The sequence below is a fragment of the Microtus oregoni genome, unplaced genomic scaffold (assembly GCF_018167655.1).
Source record: "Microtus oregoni isolate MIOR12 unplaced genomic scaffold, Mior012 000115F_ref0000277, whole genome shotgun sequence".
Taxonomy (NCBI): domain Eukaryota; kingdom Metazoa; phylum Chordata; class Mammalia; order Rodentia; family Cricetidae; genus Microtus; species Microtus oregoni.
The window spans coordinates 342,333-361,230 of record NW_024544744.1 but is presented as its reverse complement, the minus strand read 5'-3'; the positions used below and the strand labels follow the sequence as shown (position 1 = coordinate 361,230).

At 39.9% G+C, this 18,898-nt stretch overlaps 1 gene segment (V, D, J or C); it reads right to left on the bottom strand.

Annotated features, from left to right (window-relative positions):
* Nucleotides 1-618: 618 nt before the first annotated feature.
* On the bottom strand, nt 619-18,523 carry LOC121443963. The segment is given in 8 exon segments: nt 619-1,180; nt 2,960-3,004; nt 3,950-3,997; nt 7,372-7,419; nt 10,101-10,430; nt 12,174-12,229; nt 18,074-18,377; nt 18,481-18,523. Coding segments are annotated over 8 exon segments (1,017 nt in total).
* Between the last annotated feature and the right edge of the window lie 375 nt (nt 18,524-18,898).

Genomic DNA, 18,898 nt, shown 5'->3' with positions numbered 1-18,898 from the left:
GAACCAACAAGCTGCCTCCCTCCTTACAAGAGACAATTCCCTTGAGCAGTTCCTAGTCTGGTGAGGAAGGTTTTCCTGAGGAATACCTTGTTTCTGCTCTATAACCAAATGCTTTAGAAGGAAATAGTTGGGCTACTAAAGCCAGGCAGTCTGGGCTCAAACCTAGCTGCAGTTTTTATAAGCTGCATAGGCTGTAGGAGAATTTCTACCCATCTCTGCCTCACTTCCCCAACTCCGCTGTGGAGTTTGGGCCGCTGTCCTGGGAACAGTGTGAGGATTGGGAAGCATGATACTGTGAAACAGGGACAGAGTTGACCACATTGCTCACATCCTACTAGACCTTTTCCTGTTTCCATGGGAATGGCTTAAGCCAAATGAGCCAGGCTTAGTTTTCCCTGGGAGAACAATCATTTGGGCTTCTCCACTTGGCCGCAGCTCCTTGGACCCATAGCTCCAGAATATTGTCTCAGCCACCATCTTAGGGACAAACTTAGGAATATAGTTTTGGACCTTGTAATGAACAAGCATTGCATGTCATAACTAGATTGTCCTGTTGCTTTGCACCTTGAACTTTCAGTCACTGTCACAAATAAATGCACACATCATATCAAAGGTAGACATGATTTTTATTGTATTTAGCAAGCAAAGCACAGAGTTCAAGTTCAAATAAGGTTCTTCAGAGCATATGATGTAGAAGCTTTTAGGGCATTATCTGGTTGAAGGACATGAAGTGGGCTGACTAAAAGTTGCAGTTTGTCTACATTGGGCTTGTGATGCTCTGGGCTATTGGGTGGGTGGGGGCCACTGGGCATTGAGAGAAGATGGGTCAGGATGGCTGGGTGCTCTCATGGGCTACTATTTGTTGTAAAGTTGATCATTTCCCTCTCTGTTGAAAACATCTGTATAGTAAGGATACTAAATTCCTCATATGTGACCTTGAGGAGCTCAAAGCAGCAAGCACATCCAGCTAGACCCTCATAAGACATCGAGGGCAGAAAAAGGATGCAAAAAACTTGACCCTCCTGTTGCATCATCCATCATGAACTTTGACCATCACGATGCACTGCTGCTCTTCTACACAGATAGAAGATAACGAAGGCCAAGTGGACCACACTCTTGGAGAACAGGCTGAGGTAGGTGTAGAATGCCAAGGTATTGGTAACTTGAAGCTGCAGCTGATCTAAGAGAATCCTGTAGTTAGTTCCCATCTGCTCTTTTGACAGAATAGAACAGATAGGGGACTTTTTTTTCTGGTGACCTAAATTGAGTGACAACATCTAGCACTCTTACCAGAACCAGCAAGAGGACTCATCTTGGAAGTCAGATTGATAACAACCCCTGATAAGTTCACTTATAATCTTACTACTACTGAAAAGAGAAATTGCACTTGGGGTAGATGGATCCTTTTGAAGGTTAAATGGGGAATACGTTTAGAATTCTTCACTTTCGGTGTTTCTAAATAAAGCAAATAATATCCATCGTGTACAAAGCAAATTATAAACAATATTCTGACATCTTTGCCCATGAAACTTTAATATTTTCAATAAGTTGGTAGCTATTGGTGAAGGAATTATTTTCATTTCCATTTGCAGAGGGCACAGGAAGGTAGTTTGCCTAAAAGGCACTGAGGAAGTACAGCTCAAGTCTTAGTCCACAGAAGTGACTTTAAAGAACTCTTACATCTCCAAGTGTAACTGTTACCCCAGAAGTAGAATATAAACATGAATACAGAGCAGAGAGCATCTGCAGCGTTGTAGAAACTGCCTGCAGGGCTCTCAGGAGGCGCTGTTCATGGAAAAGCAGCACAGCAGGGTACACGGGAGGTTCTAGACTTCAGAAAAGCCTGAAGGAACTTGTCAATCCAGACTTCCCAAGACTCTCACCGGTCTCTCTCAAGACTCTCATTAGTTTATAATGGGCAATTGGAACCAAAATATTTTGTAGTTTTATAAGAAATATGTGTTGTCATCAATTAAAACAATGATGGAATTGGAAAACCACAGTAACCACTTAGTGAGTCAAGGCCATGTTTTTTTTTTTTTCTGCATAAGAGATCGCAAATACTGAATATTGCAAACTCTGTCCTTGTTCAGGTCCATTCCTCATGTGATACCTCAGATTCCTAGCTCATGGCTTTGAGAATATGGATGAACAGTCAGCCCTATAATAAATATATGAGTCTCCTTTTGGTGCATATGTAGGGATAAAGGACCCAGAAACTACTACTCACTATGCTTACTAAATATGATAACTATGCTGGACATGTGACATCTAGACACTCATTGAAATAACTGTGAATTTGAGGTATTATTCTCCATTGTCACATGAAGAAAATTTTGCTTACACAGTGGAAGTCATTCATACATATTTGTGCACACTGATCGTTAAAATGACTGGACCACTAGTCTGATAGGTGTCAGTCTGAAATCTATGTTCTTCCCAATTCATGTGATATTGCACCATAGGCAATTCCTTACACTGAATTAGAGGGAAAATACACAACTGAGTAATGATCAAATTGCCATTTGATGATCCGAGTTGGAACCCACCCCCCAGATATGGATTGGGACATGTCCAGAGGACTTCATGTTTGTTTACACAACTGAAAAATGGAGGAAACTATTACAGTGTATGAGAAAAGTAAATGAAGTATGCAACATATACACATAAACCCAAATCAAGGGCCTTTTTGTCTAAAATGAACTCTGTAAGTGCAGGAAATGTGATGAGTACTAGGAGGAAAAAAAAAAACCTAAAGAGTCTGTAGCCTCTAATCAAAGTCATACTGTATGAAGATCAGTTGTTGACTAGGAAGTAATGGGTCAAATTACACTATCACTCAGTTTATCATGCAATTCCAGTCATTATGACTTTCTTTAAATCAGAGAAGTTCAAAGTTACAAAGATTAAGGTCATGTTCTCTCTAATAAAATAAAGGTAAGCAAACAATAAGACATACCCTTTCTTCTTTCCAAGCAAGCTTCCAGATCAGTAGAATTATTAACTAGAAGAAATGAGAAAAAGTTCTAGTGAGTTACCATGGCTATTATTTGACATGTTTGTGTGTGTGTGTGTGTGTATTCCATGAATATATTATATTACCATTGGTTAATGAAGAAGCTGCTTTGATCTATGGCAGGGCAGAATATAGCAAGGCAGATAATCAAAGCAGAGATAGAGAAAGAAGATGGAGTTAGGCAGACGCCAAGTAGCTGCCAAAAGAGAAGGATACCGGGCCCTTACTGATCGGCCACAGCCTCATGGTGATATATAGGTTAATAGAAATGGATTGATTTAAGATATAAGAGCGAACTAGGAATACTCTTGAGTCATTGGCCAAACAGTGTTGTAATTAATATCGTTTCTGGGTGATTATTTGGGTCTGGGTGGCTGGGAAACAAAAAAGCAGTCTCAGTTTACAAAATGTGTGTGTGAGAGAGGGAGTGGGGGGAGAGAGATTAATCTCATCATATAGAAGTGATAATGAAAGCTCATACTTGTAGAGTGATTATTGCTATACCAGGCAATGTATTAAATGATACACATTCATTGTATTTAATTTCACAGTAGGACTTCAATGAGTTAAATTCTTAATGGCTCCATGTGGAAGAAAGAATTAGGCTTTAAAGATATAGTCAAAATCTTATATGACTTCTTTATGACAGTTTTTTGTTTGGGAAATAAATTCATTGTGCTTGTCTTGAAAACATAACAATCTAAGTTTGATCCTCATAACACATGTAAAAATGTTAGACTTGGGTACATTCTGGTAGTCACTGTACTATATAGGCAAAGAAAGAAGAGTTGCCTTAGGCTAACTGGCCAGGCAGTCTAGCTTAATTGTTTGTTTGCTTTTTAACATTAATCTGAAGATGGCCAGAAGGCAAGATGCTAGAGCATAGAAAAACAGTTTCTCATGAGACAAAGGCAAAAATAAATTAAAACTTACCATTTTCATGTCTCAGAACACTTTCTCTGGGATTAATAATTGTGAAAGCTAAAAGAAATTAAAGTGCTAGTTATTCATGCTTATTATTTGAAAGTGTGTGTATTAATACAAATGCAGTTTGCATTAATTGATGCAGAGACTGGAGAAGCCATATTAAAAAATATAAAGCTTGCAATTCCCAGAATAATTGATGTTACTCTGAAATTCCATAGAAAACAGTTGTCACCTGTTTTTGTACACAAAAATTTCAAAGTTAGTGAAGTGTACATAACTAATTTTTTTTTTTTTAGTTTTTCCGAGACAGGGTTTCTCTGTAGCTTTGGAGCCTGTCCTGGCACTAGCTCTTGTAGACCAGGCTGGCCTCGAACTCACAGAGATCCACCTTCCTCTGCCTCCCGAGTGCTGGGATTAAAGGCGTGCGCCACCACCGCCCGGCTTACGTAACTTATTTTTCACCACACCTGTGATACACTATTTCACTACTAATTGGAGTTAAGGCCAATTCTATAGGTGGAACTCTAGCTGGTACTGGAAACTAGCCAGCTTCCCAGCCTAGTGAAGTCATAAACCTTAGGAAAAGAATCTACTACCACCAATTTACTAGATCGGCACAATTTTTCTAAACATTATACCTACAAATAAGTGTAGCTCTTGCCCCTCACCAAAGAAGTTTCCTTTTTCACCAAATGAAGACCAAAACAGGACAGCTGGACACAGTGCAGAGAATGAACTGTGAAAACCCAGCCCTGATGTATACATTTACATCAACATCATAGTTCCTGCACCTACGACTAGGGGACATCCCGCAAGAGGAAGAAGACAGACTGTAGCCACAATACCAGGAAGTCTTCTGTGAAACAATCTGTCCCAGAAAGGGCTGCATAAACAAGATGGAAACAGCAACAATATCAGTGGACATGTTAATGTAGAAGGGAGAAAACTTGGGGTCCCACAAAGAACTACAGGAAGCTATTGACTTCTGAAAGGAGAATAAGCCTCTCTCAGGATGAAACTCCTTATTGATTGTCCAATGTAGAGTGGTCAGCTTTAAAACCAAAAACACACAAACAATAAAAATGGATTCCACAGGTTCTACTTAAATATTTTTGCAAATACACACAGACACAGACACACACACACACACAGACACACACATGCATACACACACACACACACACATACACACACATATTCCAAAAGAGGCTGTCAACTTTGAAGTCTGGGGCACTGGAGGAGATTGGGGGAGAATAACTGGAAGGTGCTGGAGGGAAGAAAGGTAAATGGGAAGTGAGATACAATTCCCTTTCAGGTAAAAGCATTAAAAATAATTTTGAAAGGAAGAAATTATCATCTGAGGGTTAATAAAGGACACGGAGATTATCATGTAAAACAACAAAACTGACTTACAAGGACAGATGCTGCATGATGTCTCTGAGTTGTAGAGGTTATGAATACATAAATATGAAGGAGGAATTGTGGATTCCAGCAAGAGTGGAGAAGAAGGGTTAGTGATGGTAACCAGGGGCAAGGAGGAGCAAAGTGAAAGTACACATGCATACTACTCAGCGGTAAAAAACAATGACTTCTCAAATTTTGCATGCAAATGGATGGAAATAGAAAATACTATCTTGAGTGAGGTAACCCAGACCCAAAAAGATGAACATGGGATGTACTCACTCATAATTGGTTTCTAGCCATAAATAACGGTCAGTGAGTCTATAATTTGATATCTTAAAGCAGCTAAATAAGAAGGTGAACCCAAAGAAAAACATATAGCTATCCTCCTGGGTAGGGGAAGTAGACAAGATTGCCAGGCAAAAAATCGGGATCTTAAGGGTGGGGTGGGAGGGGGGTAAGGGGAAATGGGGAGAGAAAAGTGAGAAGGGTAGGATGGGGAGAACTTGGGGCAACGAGATGATTGGGATAAAGGAAGGTTGGATAGGGGAGCAGGGAAGCACATATCTTAATTAAGGGAGCCATCTTAGGGTTGGGAAGAGACTTGGACCTAGAGGGGCTTCCAGGTGCCCAAGGCGAGGTCCCCAGTTAGTTCCTGGGGCAGCTGAAGATAGGGAACCTGAAATGATCCTATCCTATAGCCATACTGATGAATATTTTGCATATCACCATAGAACCTTCATCTGGGGATGGATGGAAATAGAGACAGAGACCCACACTGGAGCACTGGACTGAGCTCCCAAGGTCCCAATGAGGAACAGAAGGAGGGAGAAGATGAGCAAGGAAGTCGGGACCAAGAGGGGTGCACCCACCCACGGAGACAGTGGGGCTGATCTATTGGGAGCTCACCAAGGCCAGCTGGACTGTGACTGAAAAAGCATGGGATAAAACCGGACTCTCTGAATATGGCGGACAATGAGGGCTGCTGAGAAGCCAAGGACAATGGCACTGGGTTTTGATCCTACTACATGTTCTGGCTTTGTGGGAGCCTAGCCAGTTTGGATGCTCACCTTCCTAGACCAGGACGGAGGGGGGAGGACTTTGGACTTTCCACAGGGCAGGGAACCCTGACTGCTCTTCAGACTTGAGAGGGAGGGGGAGAGGAGTGGGGGGAGGGGGAGAGGAGTGGGGGGAGGGGGTGAGGAGTGGGAGGCTGGGAGGAGGCGGAAATTTTTTTTCTCAATAAAAAAAAAGAAAGAAAGTGGTGTCATGAAACCCATTGTTTGTACACTAACAAAAAGGGGGGTTCTGAATTGTGTGTAATTGCAGGTCATGGACTACAGCTACAATGCCTTTTGATACGTGGCACTTCATCTTTTTCTAGATGAGCAACCCTTTGCCCTCAAGCCCTGAATTTATTATCCTCCAAAATGAATTATCCTATAAGGAATACATTGTTTTCTCTTCATTTCTGTGCATATTTCTGTAGCCACATTCTGGGGATAGACAAGAGAAGCCTGTGTAGTTTGTTTTTTTAAGTGTCTGGTTTTCTGAATTGAAATTGAGGTGTTGGTTTTATTTATCAATGTTTATAAGCAATGCTAGAATAACTTGATATCACAGTTTTTTCAGTCATTAAATGATGAGCAAATGGGTGTGTAGTGGTGTGGTCGGATGGATGGTTAGATGGATGAATGGGTGGGTGGGTGGATGGTGGGGTGGTTGGGTGGTTGATTGAATGGATGGAAGGATGGAAGGATGGAAGGATGGATGGATGGACGGACGGACGGACAGATGGACGGACAGACGGATGGACGGACGGACTAGGGTCTTCTTTGTAGTTGTTCAGAGCATCTCACTGAACTCTCATTTGTTAATTTGCTACGTTAATATGATGTCAAGGGAATGACTGATTTCTATAAATGTCACTCAGTCTGTTCAGCAAAATTCAGTTGTTCTGTTTTTCTACTGAAAGCAAGGTGGATTCAAATGTTTAGATGATTAAGAGGAAGACAATATAAACTTACCATTTTCACTTTTCAAAGAAGCTTCTGTGGGATCAATGATGTTGGCAACTAAAGGGAAAAAAGCAAACATTAGTCAACTATGGCTATGACTTCACAATATATATGTGTGTGAATATATTCATATACCTATTTGTACACATTTGCATATTAAATATAATGTCAACAGAAAGACATCCATTATAATACGAGCCTTGCAATCCCAGAAACATTAATTGCACTGCATGTAATTCTGTGGGTGACATTCATATAAGATGTTTCTACATGTGAACACATTGAAGATTGCACCATTATCATAATCTCAATGTAAAACTTCCTAAAACTTCCCTCCCAGACCCACTTTTCTTGTGTACTCATAGGTACTAGAAAAGCTTCTGCTTCATAAGAGAGGATGTACAAATTCATGCTCAATAGAAAAATAAGCAAAATATTGGTTGACATGTGGGCTTGCATATACTTGACTTGATGTGTTGATGTGTAAACTGTGAGAAAAAAAAAAATCAAGCCTGGTCTATCCAGTAAATTCCAGGCCAGCCATGTCTACAGAGTAGGACCCTGTCAAAAAAAAAAAAGAAAGAAAGAAAGAAAAGAAAAGAAAAAGAGATAAAGGAAAACCTGCTAAGATTTCAATTCTTTTTACTATAATATCTGAAGGTCCCAGTGCAGTTATTTCTGGGGATGAACAGATAATCCAAGTTATATTACTAGTTTCCTTTGTGGAACTTGAGACAGGGGTACCTATGAGTTTTTTTTTTAAAGAAAACAAAAATAATGTGCTTGCTTATTTTAAATAGTATTAGAGAAGCACACACCCGTTCTTTAAGCTTATTTTTCTGCTAAAAGTGTTCTCATAGGTGTGGATTTCTTTTACTGTGGAATGTTACTGAAGAACAAGTTCTGTGTGCATTAAAATGGATTTGGGTGTGTTTGGCAAAAATGTAAATACAGTCATGTTTGTTTTCTGTCTTCAAGATTTGCTTTAATGGCTCTAAAAATCTATTTTTTATCCTTTTAGTAACTTTATTATCTAAAAAATAAATAAAATCTCTACCAGCATGAACTTATTGAGGTATGAAAGAATAAATAGGGTTACTAATAATATAAGAATATAATCTATGAGTTTCTAAACTCTCTCAGACTAAGGAGAGTGATCAGCTTCATGTCCTTTGATAATCATGTCATTATCTTTTTTTTATCAAGACAAACTACACAAAACAAAACGTCTTCTCAGAGACAGCATTAGAAGTTCTTTGCTGAAAGCTATTACCAAAAAAAAATGCCTTGATTTCTTTCCTGCATGAGGCATGAACCGCAAACACTTATTTCAGAGTCCATTGTAAGTAAATTATAATAATGGGAACCTCTCCTCTGCATGCATTCATCACCAATGGTTTTACCCTTCTTTATTTTTCCTTGACCACTAGAAAAGTCCCAACATAATTAAACCAATATAATGTCTATGCTAACTTCCAGTTTGTATATTTGTCTTGCCTTTATCTCTTTAAGCTGGAAACTGAACATGGGGACTCTCTCGTAATGATTTGCTACGCTGTGGCAAACAACAACTTCCTTCATTGCCACTAATTTGTTTTCTCTTCATAAAAACCCTACGCAAAGGTGGGCATCTTTACAGACTTCACTGGCAGCTGCTGAAATAAAATCTTCCAGAGGATGAAGACTTAGTGAGAACGTGTAACGGCTGAATGGCAAAGATGTCCCCATGTGTTGTCCTTTGTGTATTTCTCTACTAGATCAATAGGGTTTTGTCACCACATGGGAAAAATAATGGATTCTGCTTCTCTGTCATTCTGGGTCATTCAGTATGCTTTCAAGACTCAGGATAAGAACACACCCATATGGAAAGCTAGCTACTGTCCCATTACCTGTCTTTGCCTACTCACTCTTCTGCCTAGCTGTGTCTAGGACATGGCTCCTGAAAAATGCATAATTCTAAATGATGTGAAACAGAGTACGAGCTCTTCACTGAAGCCACTGGGTCACTACCTCATCCTATTCATCCACATCTCACTCAGAGCTGGCATGCAGGTGGCTGAGCAATTGTTTACCCAAATGGCAAGAGAACAACTCACCATGGAAAACAGAAACGTGTTGTATATGTGAGCCTCATCCACTCTTAAATTAGGAATGCTATCAACAGTGACATGTAAAGCAAAAATCAGAACTCTCAGGACTGCCATAAATCTTCAATGGCCAAATAGTTCTACTTTTTATTGAATACAAATGTTTTATATGAGCACTATCTTGTCAGTTAAAAACTAAATGAACTTAAAGACAAAATTTAGTGCATTTACATTGAATTTGGAAGTTTTGTTTATTTTACATGGTGGAACATTTCTGAAAGGTGTATATTGTTCTTGTGTCTGAATCAAGTACAGACAGCAAAAGTGGAAACAGCATTTCAACATTTCATGCCCTGAATGGCTAGATGCCGTTAGATATGTTGTTTCATTTAATTCATGCATCAATTCTAAAAAATATTTTGTTTAGTATTTACATATTTTACATAGTATAACTGAGGCTGAGTAAATTAAAAACAAACATTTTGCTATTTTTTCCTATAACATTCTGTGAGACATGCCTGGTTTTATGTTTATAATATATGTAGTAAGATTTAAGAAAGATTCATTTTTTATCAATACGTATTATAACAAAAGGATCATTCCCTTTTACATATGTTTTCTGGAAACACATTTACGTTAATGTATACATACCTTTATCTATGGGAGGAAAGAGAATCTCTTGATCAACTCCTCCCTTATTATTTTCATGTTTGACTATGCATCCATACTCCTTATTCATTGAATCTTCAGCGACAGTCAGCCAACTTAACTTCATGTATGTATCTTTAGTCTTCATGGTATTTCCCTCTTGAGATTCCAGAACCTTATCGCTACCCTTTTCTCTCCAATATACACTTATAACATCAGGGAAGAATTTCTCGAGGAGGCAAAGGTATGTCCCAGCCTTATGGAGATTCATTTCAGCAACAGAAGGGAGAAAAATGGTAGGCTTGGGGAAAATGTCTGAATCGAAGCGTTTGCCTGTAGGAAAATATAAAATATAAAAAGAGAATTACCAGGGAGATTCAACTGTTACATGGATTTGGCAGAATCTGGAACACTGTGCTAGGAAGACAAATTATGACTGAGTTAGCACCTACTGTAGACTTTTACCCTTCATTAGGTTGCAGAGATTTACTATTGTCCTCATTTTAGAGATACATGATTAGTAGAGCTTTTTGCATGTCTTCTAGAAGTCAGTTGTTGACTGGAGGGGCCTAATTGAAATATGTCTTTTGTTATTCCACAAGCCAACATGGATTCTTTGCTACATCTCCTGTGTTTTTTCAGATTAGATCACATTTTCAAGATGGATGAAGGAGTATTGAGAATAACTATATGATGTCTCTGAGGACTGGGATCTACACTCCCTAATGGCTAGGCTTCCCTCCCACTGTCCCTTAGACTGTCTGGCTAAATCACTCACCCATGCATTAGCAATTCAATTAACCCACCCTCCGCTTAGATGACTCTCAAATGTGCTTCTTTTGTATGATCTCACATATGAGATGTCGCGAGGCAAGTTGCCTGTTTTAGTGGCCGTTTCCTCCATTGTACAATAACATGCACTGAGTTGATCCCTTGCCTGTCCCTGTGCATCTCTGCCTAGTTCTGCACTCTTACTCTTTCTCTGTCACCCCACAGCATCTCATTTCTACATCTAAACTACTCTAGGCTTGAGAGCCGGACTGTTTTTAAACTTTCCCTTCCCAATGATTGACAGTGTCTAGAACTGTAGATTTGGGGACAAATCTACAACTTCTTTAACAATCTTACATGTTCTATTTGGCTTTAGAAAAAACTTTAACTTTTTGTTTCATCTAGAATTGAAGCATTACTAAGAAAAAATAGGAATATGTTTCTCAAATGTGTCTGAATATAAATTTATCTGATTTAAGAGACACTTGATTCATCTCTGGCATCCAAGTTTAAACTCTATGCTTCTCCTAGAATTTGTCAATACGATGTGGTTTACTATCTACTTGTCCAAATAAGCTTTCACTAATAGTCACATACGTTTGATTGTTACATGTAAGTATTACATAGTTTGTGTATGAGCATTTTATAGTTCACACATACATAAAGCTAAATCTTATTATGTTATTTGTACAATGTTCATATTCTTTAATAAAATTGTTTGTATCAAAAATTCTTGTAAAATTTCTATGGCCATATCCATCATGTTCATTTCTCCTTGGTACGCCTACTATTTTCTGGTTTGGTTGTCTTTTTTCTTCCCTCTAACCCTGGAAAGAGTAAAATCACTGACAAGTGTTGTTCTTGGGCTGAAGATTTTCTGCTAAAAACTCCAGAGTGACTCAACACAGACAAAACAACTTTAAAGTTCCTGATTCTTGAGGTTCAGTTGGCAACATAGGTGTATGACAGATTGTGTCTCTGAGCAAATCAAATTACACTTTGAGGAGTACTGCTTAAAATACCTTCTATAGAAAAGTAGCTTTATATAGTAGCAATATTAGTGAATAGTCTTCACAGAATTCTAACTTCTACTTATGTGTATGCATTTTAAATACAGGATCGCATTTTGCTGGCCAACAAAGAAAGAAGAAATTCCTTACAAAGTAGCTTTATTTCTATTTTCAATAACTCATAACTGCGAAGTTGTGGCCGGATACGGTTGATAAATTGTTTTTCAATTTCTAAAAATGAGAAAAATCTCGTTGGTTACTCACTACTAAGTTAGCAGTAAAGCAGCTTCCTTACCTGAGGGAATTACTATGAGCTTTGTCCCTTTTGAAAATTTCTTGATCCATGTTGAGCTGTCACACTGCTCAGACCTTCTACAAAAACATGAGCCATCTCTTGAGCCGCAGTATGATGAGTCTTTTAGAAACTCTGTCTTACAAAGTTGACCTGGATTCCTTTGGAAAGTTTTCTGTTATCCAGGAGTTTTTAAGTTTCTGTGTGAACTGACCTCACAAACTGTTCTCTCTTCTGAGGCAACAGTTACTGGAAAGTACCAACAAACAATGGGAAGGCTAAAAGCAGAAGGAGGCTGGGCCATGCCACAAACTGACAGCTTTCCTATGTTAGCAGGAAACATTCTGAGAATTGACTCCCAGATGCTTAATATTGCTGAAACTGCTAAGGTAATTCATCAAATATGCCTCTATTCTCAGAAGTACCAAGGCTATGACTTCAGTAATTTGGGGACTTCTTAAGGGAGAAAGCTCTCCAGCCATGGCAATGGAAATGTAGCAAACCGAGGATGCTGAGCCAAGCCTTCCACACTCGAGGAAGTCACACGATCTCTTGCCAACATGATTTATTATCAGGGTGGTGGCAACTAGGAAATGGTTTCTTTGATGATTTCTTGATCTCCCTCATACAGGAAAATAAAATTATACAATTCTATCTTCCATAAAATTATAAATCCTTTATTTACACTGGAAAGAGGAAATTAATACCCAGTGCTCTGTAATTCTGTTGGGGGAATCCTAAAGGCAGTTCTGTGATCTTCTGAAACTCACCTCTGGAGGAGAGGAATGGCTAGAAACCCCTGGAGCACAAGAGAAGCTCCTAAAAGGCCTACCTGGCCACCATGTCATCTCCAGGTCCAGCAGCCCACGTTTAAGTTACATGAGCAGACATGAACTCTGTCCCTAAAGATGGAGGTTGGTAATCAGAACAACCATCCATGAACAGTCCACTCACAGTCACCAATGCAGATGGGAGGACAAAACTGTAGAAGAAATTATGTCGTGATTATGGTATTAAATGTAAATGTTTAAAATTTTAGTTTTACGCATGTCAGTATTTTGCCTGCATATATGTTTTGCATAGCACGTGCATGCTCAGTGCCAATAGAAGCCAGAAGAGGGCATGAATGCCCTGGAACTGGAGTTACAGTCAGTTGTGGGCCTTTGTGTGAGTGCTGGGAGCCAAACCCAGGACCTCTGCTAGAACTGGGGAGATAGGCTGCAAGGAGAATTTACATCCATCTCAACTTTAGACTTCTGACCACCCAGCCAAAGAAATTTGCTTTAGACTTTGTTTTGCTTTTAAGTTTTTCCATTAAATGAACAACTTAAAGATGACATAACATGTCCTTGTACCATTTTAATGTGCATTAAAAACAAACCTGTGTATTTTAGACAGCCGCATATATTTAGTTTTCTAAATAATTACCTGCACTAATATGGTGCTAACAATCCAGAACATCAGTCGAATGCCTCAATTGTCGAATGAGGGATTAGTACGGGCATTACAAAACTTTATGTGTGTTATTTGATGAGCCCTCTTAATAGTTCATTAAGGTTAATATTGTTTTGTTCTCCATTGAAATTTAGGAAAATTAATTAAAGATATGTAATTTAACCAAAGTCACACAATGTCAGGGAGTGTGTATGTAACAAAGATTGATTTAGTAAGCACTAAGAAATAAAAGAAAATAAAGATAAATTGAACATACCTAGCCAACTCTTGTCTTCCCAAACAACACCATCATGTACAGAACCCTCCAGAAAAGCTGCCCATTCCTCAGGTAGGACACCACACTACTCATCTCTGGTACTCCAACTCCCACCACCAGAAGACATTGTCTGCTCCCCAAATTCTAAAGACAACACCCCTGACAACTATGGCATCCCATTATTTCCATGCCAGCTTAAGCAGAACACCACCTGGTGAGGTCAGAGGTAGTGTACCTCCCAACTGTGCTGGCATCAGTACAGCTTCCTTACTCATAAATCCGTATGGAGTGCCTCCATTGCTGACCTTCAGCATCATCTGTTATAAAACCAACGAAGCCAAGGGAATATCAAGCATAGATCTAAACACCCACTCACAGTGAAGGCAGGCCAGAAACTTACACCAAAAACTGAACCAGCAAATTACCTCCAGGTAAGCAAATCTAGTGTTAAAACATGATGAATAGGAAAAGCCGAGACTGTGTCTCCTCCAAAATTACCAAATATGCAGTTCCCAGTGAGAATGATTTACACAAAACTCCAGAAAAATGTTTTTTAATTATAAATACATTCTGAGAATTCAGTTAATATGAATTAACTCTCAAATGGATAAAAATATACCCTTGACTACACAGAGTGGACCAGAGGTGGGTGACCAGCCTCTCAGCTGGACAGCCCAGTCTCTAGGCCCAAGGCCCCAGGGCAAAAGCCTGCCCTTCCACCTGCCTCAGCCACAAGAGCAAGCCTTCTTCAGCTAGACTGCCCCAAGATTGACAGCTGAACCAATCTCGTGAAAACTCATGAACTCTAGACCTACAGCTGTGGAGCCTCCATGGGACTGAACCAGACCCTCCATATGTGGGAGAGAGTGGTGAAACTTGGACTATCTGTGAAGCACCTGGCAATAGGACCAGGATCTATCCCTGGTGCATGAGCTAGCTTATTGGAGTTCATTCCCTACAGTTGGGTGCTATGCTCAACTTTAATGCAGGGGGGAGGGGCTTGGTCCTGCCCCAACTAACTGTGCTTGTTGACTTCCCATGGGAGCCCTTACCCATTGCTAGGAATGGCTAGGTGGTGGACTTGGGGGAAGATGGGAAGGAGGAGGGAGGAGGGCAGGGGGAGAACTATGGATGGAATATAAAATAAAGTAAAATCATTTAAATTTAAAAAAAGAATAAACTCCTGAGCTACACATGGTGGCACATGCCTTTAATCCCAATACTTGTTAGGCAGAGGCAGGTGGATCTTTTGAGTTCAAGGCCAGTCTGGTCTGCAAAGCAAGTTCCGGGACAACCAGAGCTACGTAGAGAATTTAAAAAAAAAAAAAAAAGTCCTGAGCCGGGCGATGGTGGCGCACGCCTTTAATCCCAACACTTGGGAGACAGAGGCAGGCGGATCTCTGTGAGTTCAAGACCAGCCTGGTCTACAAGAGCTAGTTCCAGGACAGGCTCCAAAACCACAGAGAAACCCAGACTCGAAAAAAAAAAGTCCTGGATGAATTCTAAGAGATTCAAACAAATAGCTGAATAAAATAATGAAGAGGAAGGCAGGCGGTGGTGATGCACTCTTTTAATCCCAGCACTCGGGAGGCAGAGGCAGGAAGATCTCTGTGAGTTCGAGGCCAGCCTGGTCTACAAGAGCTAGTTCCAGGACAGGCTTCAAAGCTACAGGTAAACCCTGTCTCAGGAAAAAAAACAAAACAAAAACTAATGAAGACAATTGAGAACCTGAAAATACAACTGACAAAAGTGAGAGAGATAGGGAAGAAAATTCAATCAGAAATGATGCTGGAAGTGTGGAATTCAGTCGGTCACATTGTGAAAAGCAGAATGGAAAGTGTCAACAATGCATGATCATGTGGAGAACAGAATATCAGCACTTGGAGGCAAGGTGAAAGAATTGGATCATTAGGTCAAATAAAACAATGAATCTTAGCCATAAGAATGCAACATGCGAGGCCTTTGGGACATGCAGAAAAGAACAAGCCTAAAGATGTATAGAAGATGGAGGAGAATTACAAGCCAAGGATGCAGATGTATCTTTATCAACTTTACCAAAACTTTACCAAAACCATGGAGAGGCCCAAATTGTAAGTACATCTATTATTAATGCTAATTACACCAATAATATCAAAAACTCTCTTCCGCCTTGCACTTCCCTGCCCTCCTCCCCTCTGAACTAAGTATCTTACTATGTTGCTGTCCTCAATACCATGCCATTCTTTCCTTGACCTTCCAAATGTTGTGATTAGTACAGCACCTACCTGAGGATACTTTCTGAGATCAGAATTTTCCCCCATTAATTCTTTGAAGTATCTTTGTGAAACATAGCTCTCACTTCAATGGGAATAAAAGATGAAGTATTTCAGAGGGAACTATAAGTGATCATTGCGCAGGAACATGGGTTGAGATGATCACAAATGCTGTGTTCCAACATGGGACAGTTTAATGAAATTTTTGTGGTAATGGAACAAAACAAAGTCATCAACCAAGGCACTTTTCAAATACTTTGGTGAAAATATTAAGCAGGTGGGTTATAGCAAAGTGGGGAAATCTGTAGTACGATTAGTAAAAACCCAGAGACAGAAATTGGGGTTCAACCTGAAGGTCAGAAAAGCAAAACAATCAGCTACCCACTGGCTCTTACCTCTACCTCAGTCCGAAATGGTGATCCGGCCTCCAGGAATCTCAGAATGAGACTGTGTCTGAGAGCTGTCTCCTCCCGTTTTATATTCTTCTCCAGGGTTGGGATTAAAGGAATGAACCACTACCACCCGGTTTCTATGGCAAACTAGTGTGGCTACTGGGATTAAAAGTGTGTGACACCACTGCCTAATCAGAAAGGCTGATTGGTGCAGCTGTTTTACTCTCTGAACTTCAGGAAAGCTTTACTTATTAAAATACAAATAAAATATCACCACATAAATCTCTACCATAGACATCAGATAATATCTTATGGCATGAGTTAGTGGTAGCTAGTGATCTGCCAACATATTCCAGAAAGATTTATCTGTTAGTTACAAAGATACTTGTTCAGACACTATCAAGGACAATTAACAATTGTTAAGTAGTTAATGATAGTCCAGGATAATTTGACCTCAAAACTACAACATTTCAATTCTCACCACCATGATGGAGATTCTAGGCACTTTCCCCCTTGGAACTTCAGTCTATAGAAAGTAGATTTCAAGGGCGTGGGAGAGGAATTTTTACTTTTATACTTTTAGTGTTTGTTCCTTGGAAGTACTCAATGATCCCACTACTAAACTCAGAATAAACATTAATTATCAACTATTGTTTTCTATATTGTTGCTTTCTGAGATGCAAGAAGATGTAGTACTCTTTTTTTGTTAATTTATTGTTTGAGACTTTCATACATGTATATAACACATTGTGGTCACACTAACCAACCCATTCAATTATCTGCTTCATCCTAATCCCTTCCTTTCTAACCAATCCACCAACTATAGCATGCTGTTTTTTTTTTTATTTTGCTCTGTGACCTACTGCATTTCTTGATGCTATTGCTTTTTCTTTTCATTATTTTCTTAGCAGACAAATGAAGTATAGGGGTAGAGCTTGCTTTGATTCAGCTGTGATTCCAAGGCTGTGGACCAAGCTTTGTCACATTAAACCACTTCCCGAGCATTGTACTTGGTCTCTAATATACCCCTGTAAACTGATTACTTACTTTCAGATGTAATGGCCACTAGCTTTCTGCACTATAAACTATAGATTGTAATTAAAGACAGACCTCTCAGTTTCTGAAAATCTCCAGTGCTTGCAAAGGATCTAGGAAACCATAAAGGGAAATATCCCTGTGGGATGCAGGTCTCTCCTTATATTTTGCCCTCTCCTGACTTAATTCTAAATCATTCACTTGCAGCAAACCTCTGTGCAATGAATTAACAAAAGACCAGATCATGCTGCAAGCTCTCCTTCCTGTATTTGAATAGCTCTCAGACACCCTAACTGAGTAGGAAACAGTGTGGGGCCATCCTGTCCCCAAAACCTCACTGGAGAAATAGAACCCGAAATGTTGCCTGGAAGCCCCGGGGCACTGCGAGGAAAGGCTCAGGCCTCTCAACTGAGCATCAAGTGGCAAGCTTCTGTGCTTGCTGAGAAGGATGTGGGTTGGCACAGCTGGGAGACAGTTCTTATGCAGGCTGTTCTGGAAGCTCTAATGTTGTGCTAAGTCCAGATGGCACAGTAGTAAAAGGCTTCATCTTCTTTCTTCAGAAAATTTACTTTCAAGGTTGAAGTAGAAGTTTGACGATCTTTACTTACTTCAATTTTCTTGTTTATCCCATCTAAGGGACGTTGATTATAGTTTTGCCTGACATTTATTAGATAGTCAAACTGTTGATTTTCTCTCTGCCGGTACCAATGTATATCTGTGTCGCTATGGTCTGGAGGGATTTTACAGGCTATTTGGGCACTCTCGCCTATGGCTTTGGTCACTGACATTTCAGGTTGCTCCAACTGGCCAAGTCCAACTGCAAGCAAAGAGCAAATTCTCATGAGCAAAGGAAGCGGCATTTGAAGAAACAGAAATGAGGAGGACTTCATTGCCCCTTGCATGTGGAAATGTCTACTTACACACCCAGAGGCAGGAGAAGGTGAACGCACTCAGGAGCAACATCCCAACTGTCAGGGTGCTTCAGAAAGAGGCAGGAAGTAGTCTGTGAGCTGAAGTCTCAGGTCACAAGCAGGAGGGTGGGGCTGTCCCAGTGCCTCAGAGAAATGCAGGGTCCGTGGATTCCCCAGGGTGGGTCATGATCTATTCCAGTTCTGAGCAGTTCTGGGGTTTCCTGTCCCACAGCAGCAGGTCAGATGCATATGTAGGTTAAAGGCCTAAGAAATATCCTTTGTCTGTATGTCTTCATCTGGTAGAGTAGGGAGAATCACCAGTCAGTTCCTCACTCTACTGTAGTTATGTTGCCTGGATAGCAAAAAGAGACATTTGTTATGTTCTGTCTATGTTTTTGTGATTTGCTATTGATCCACGACCCAGATA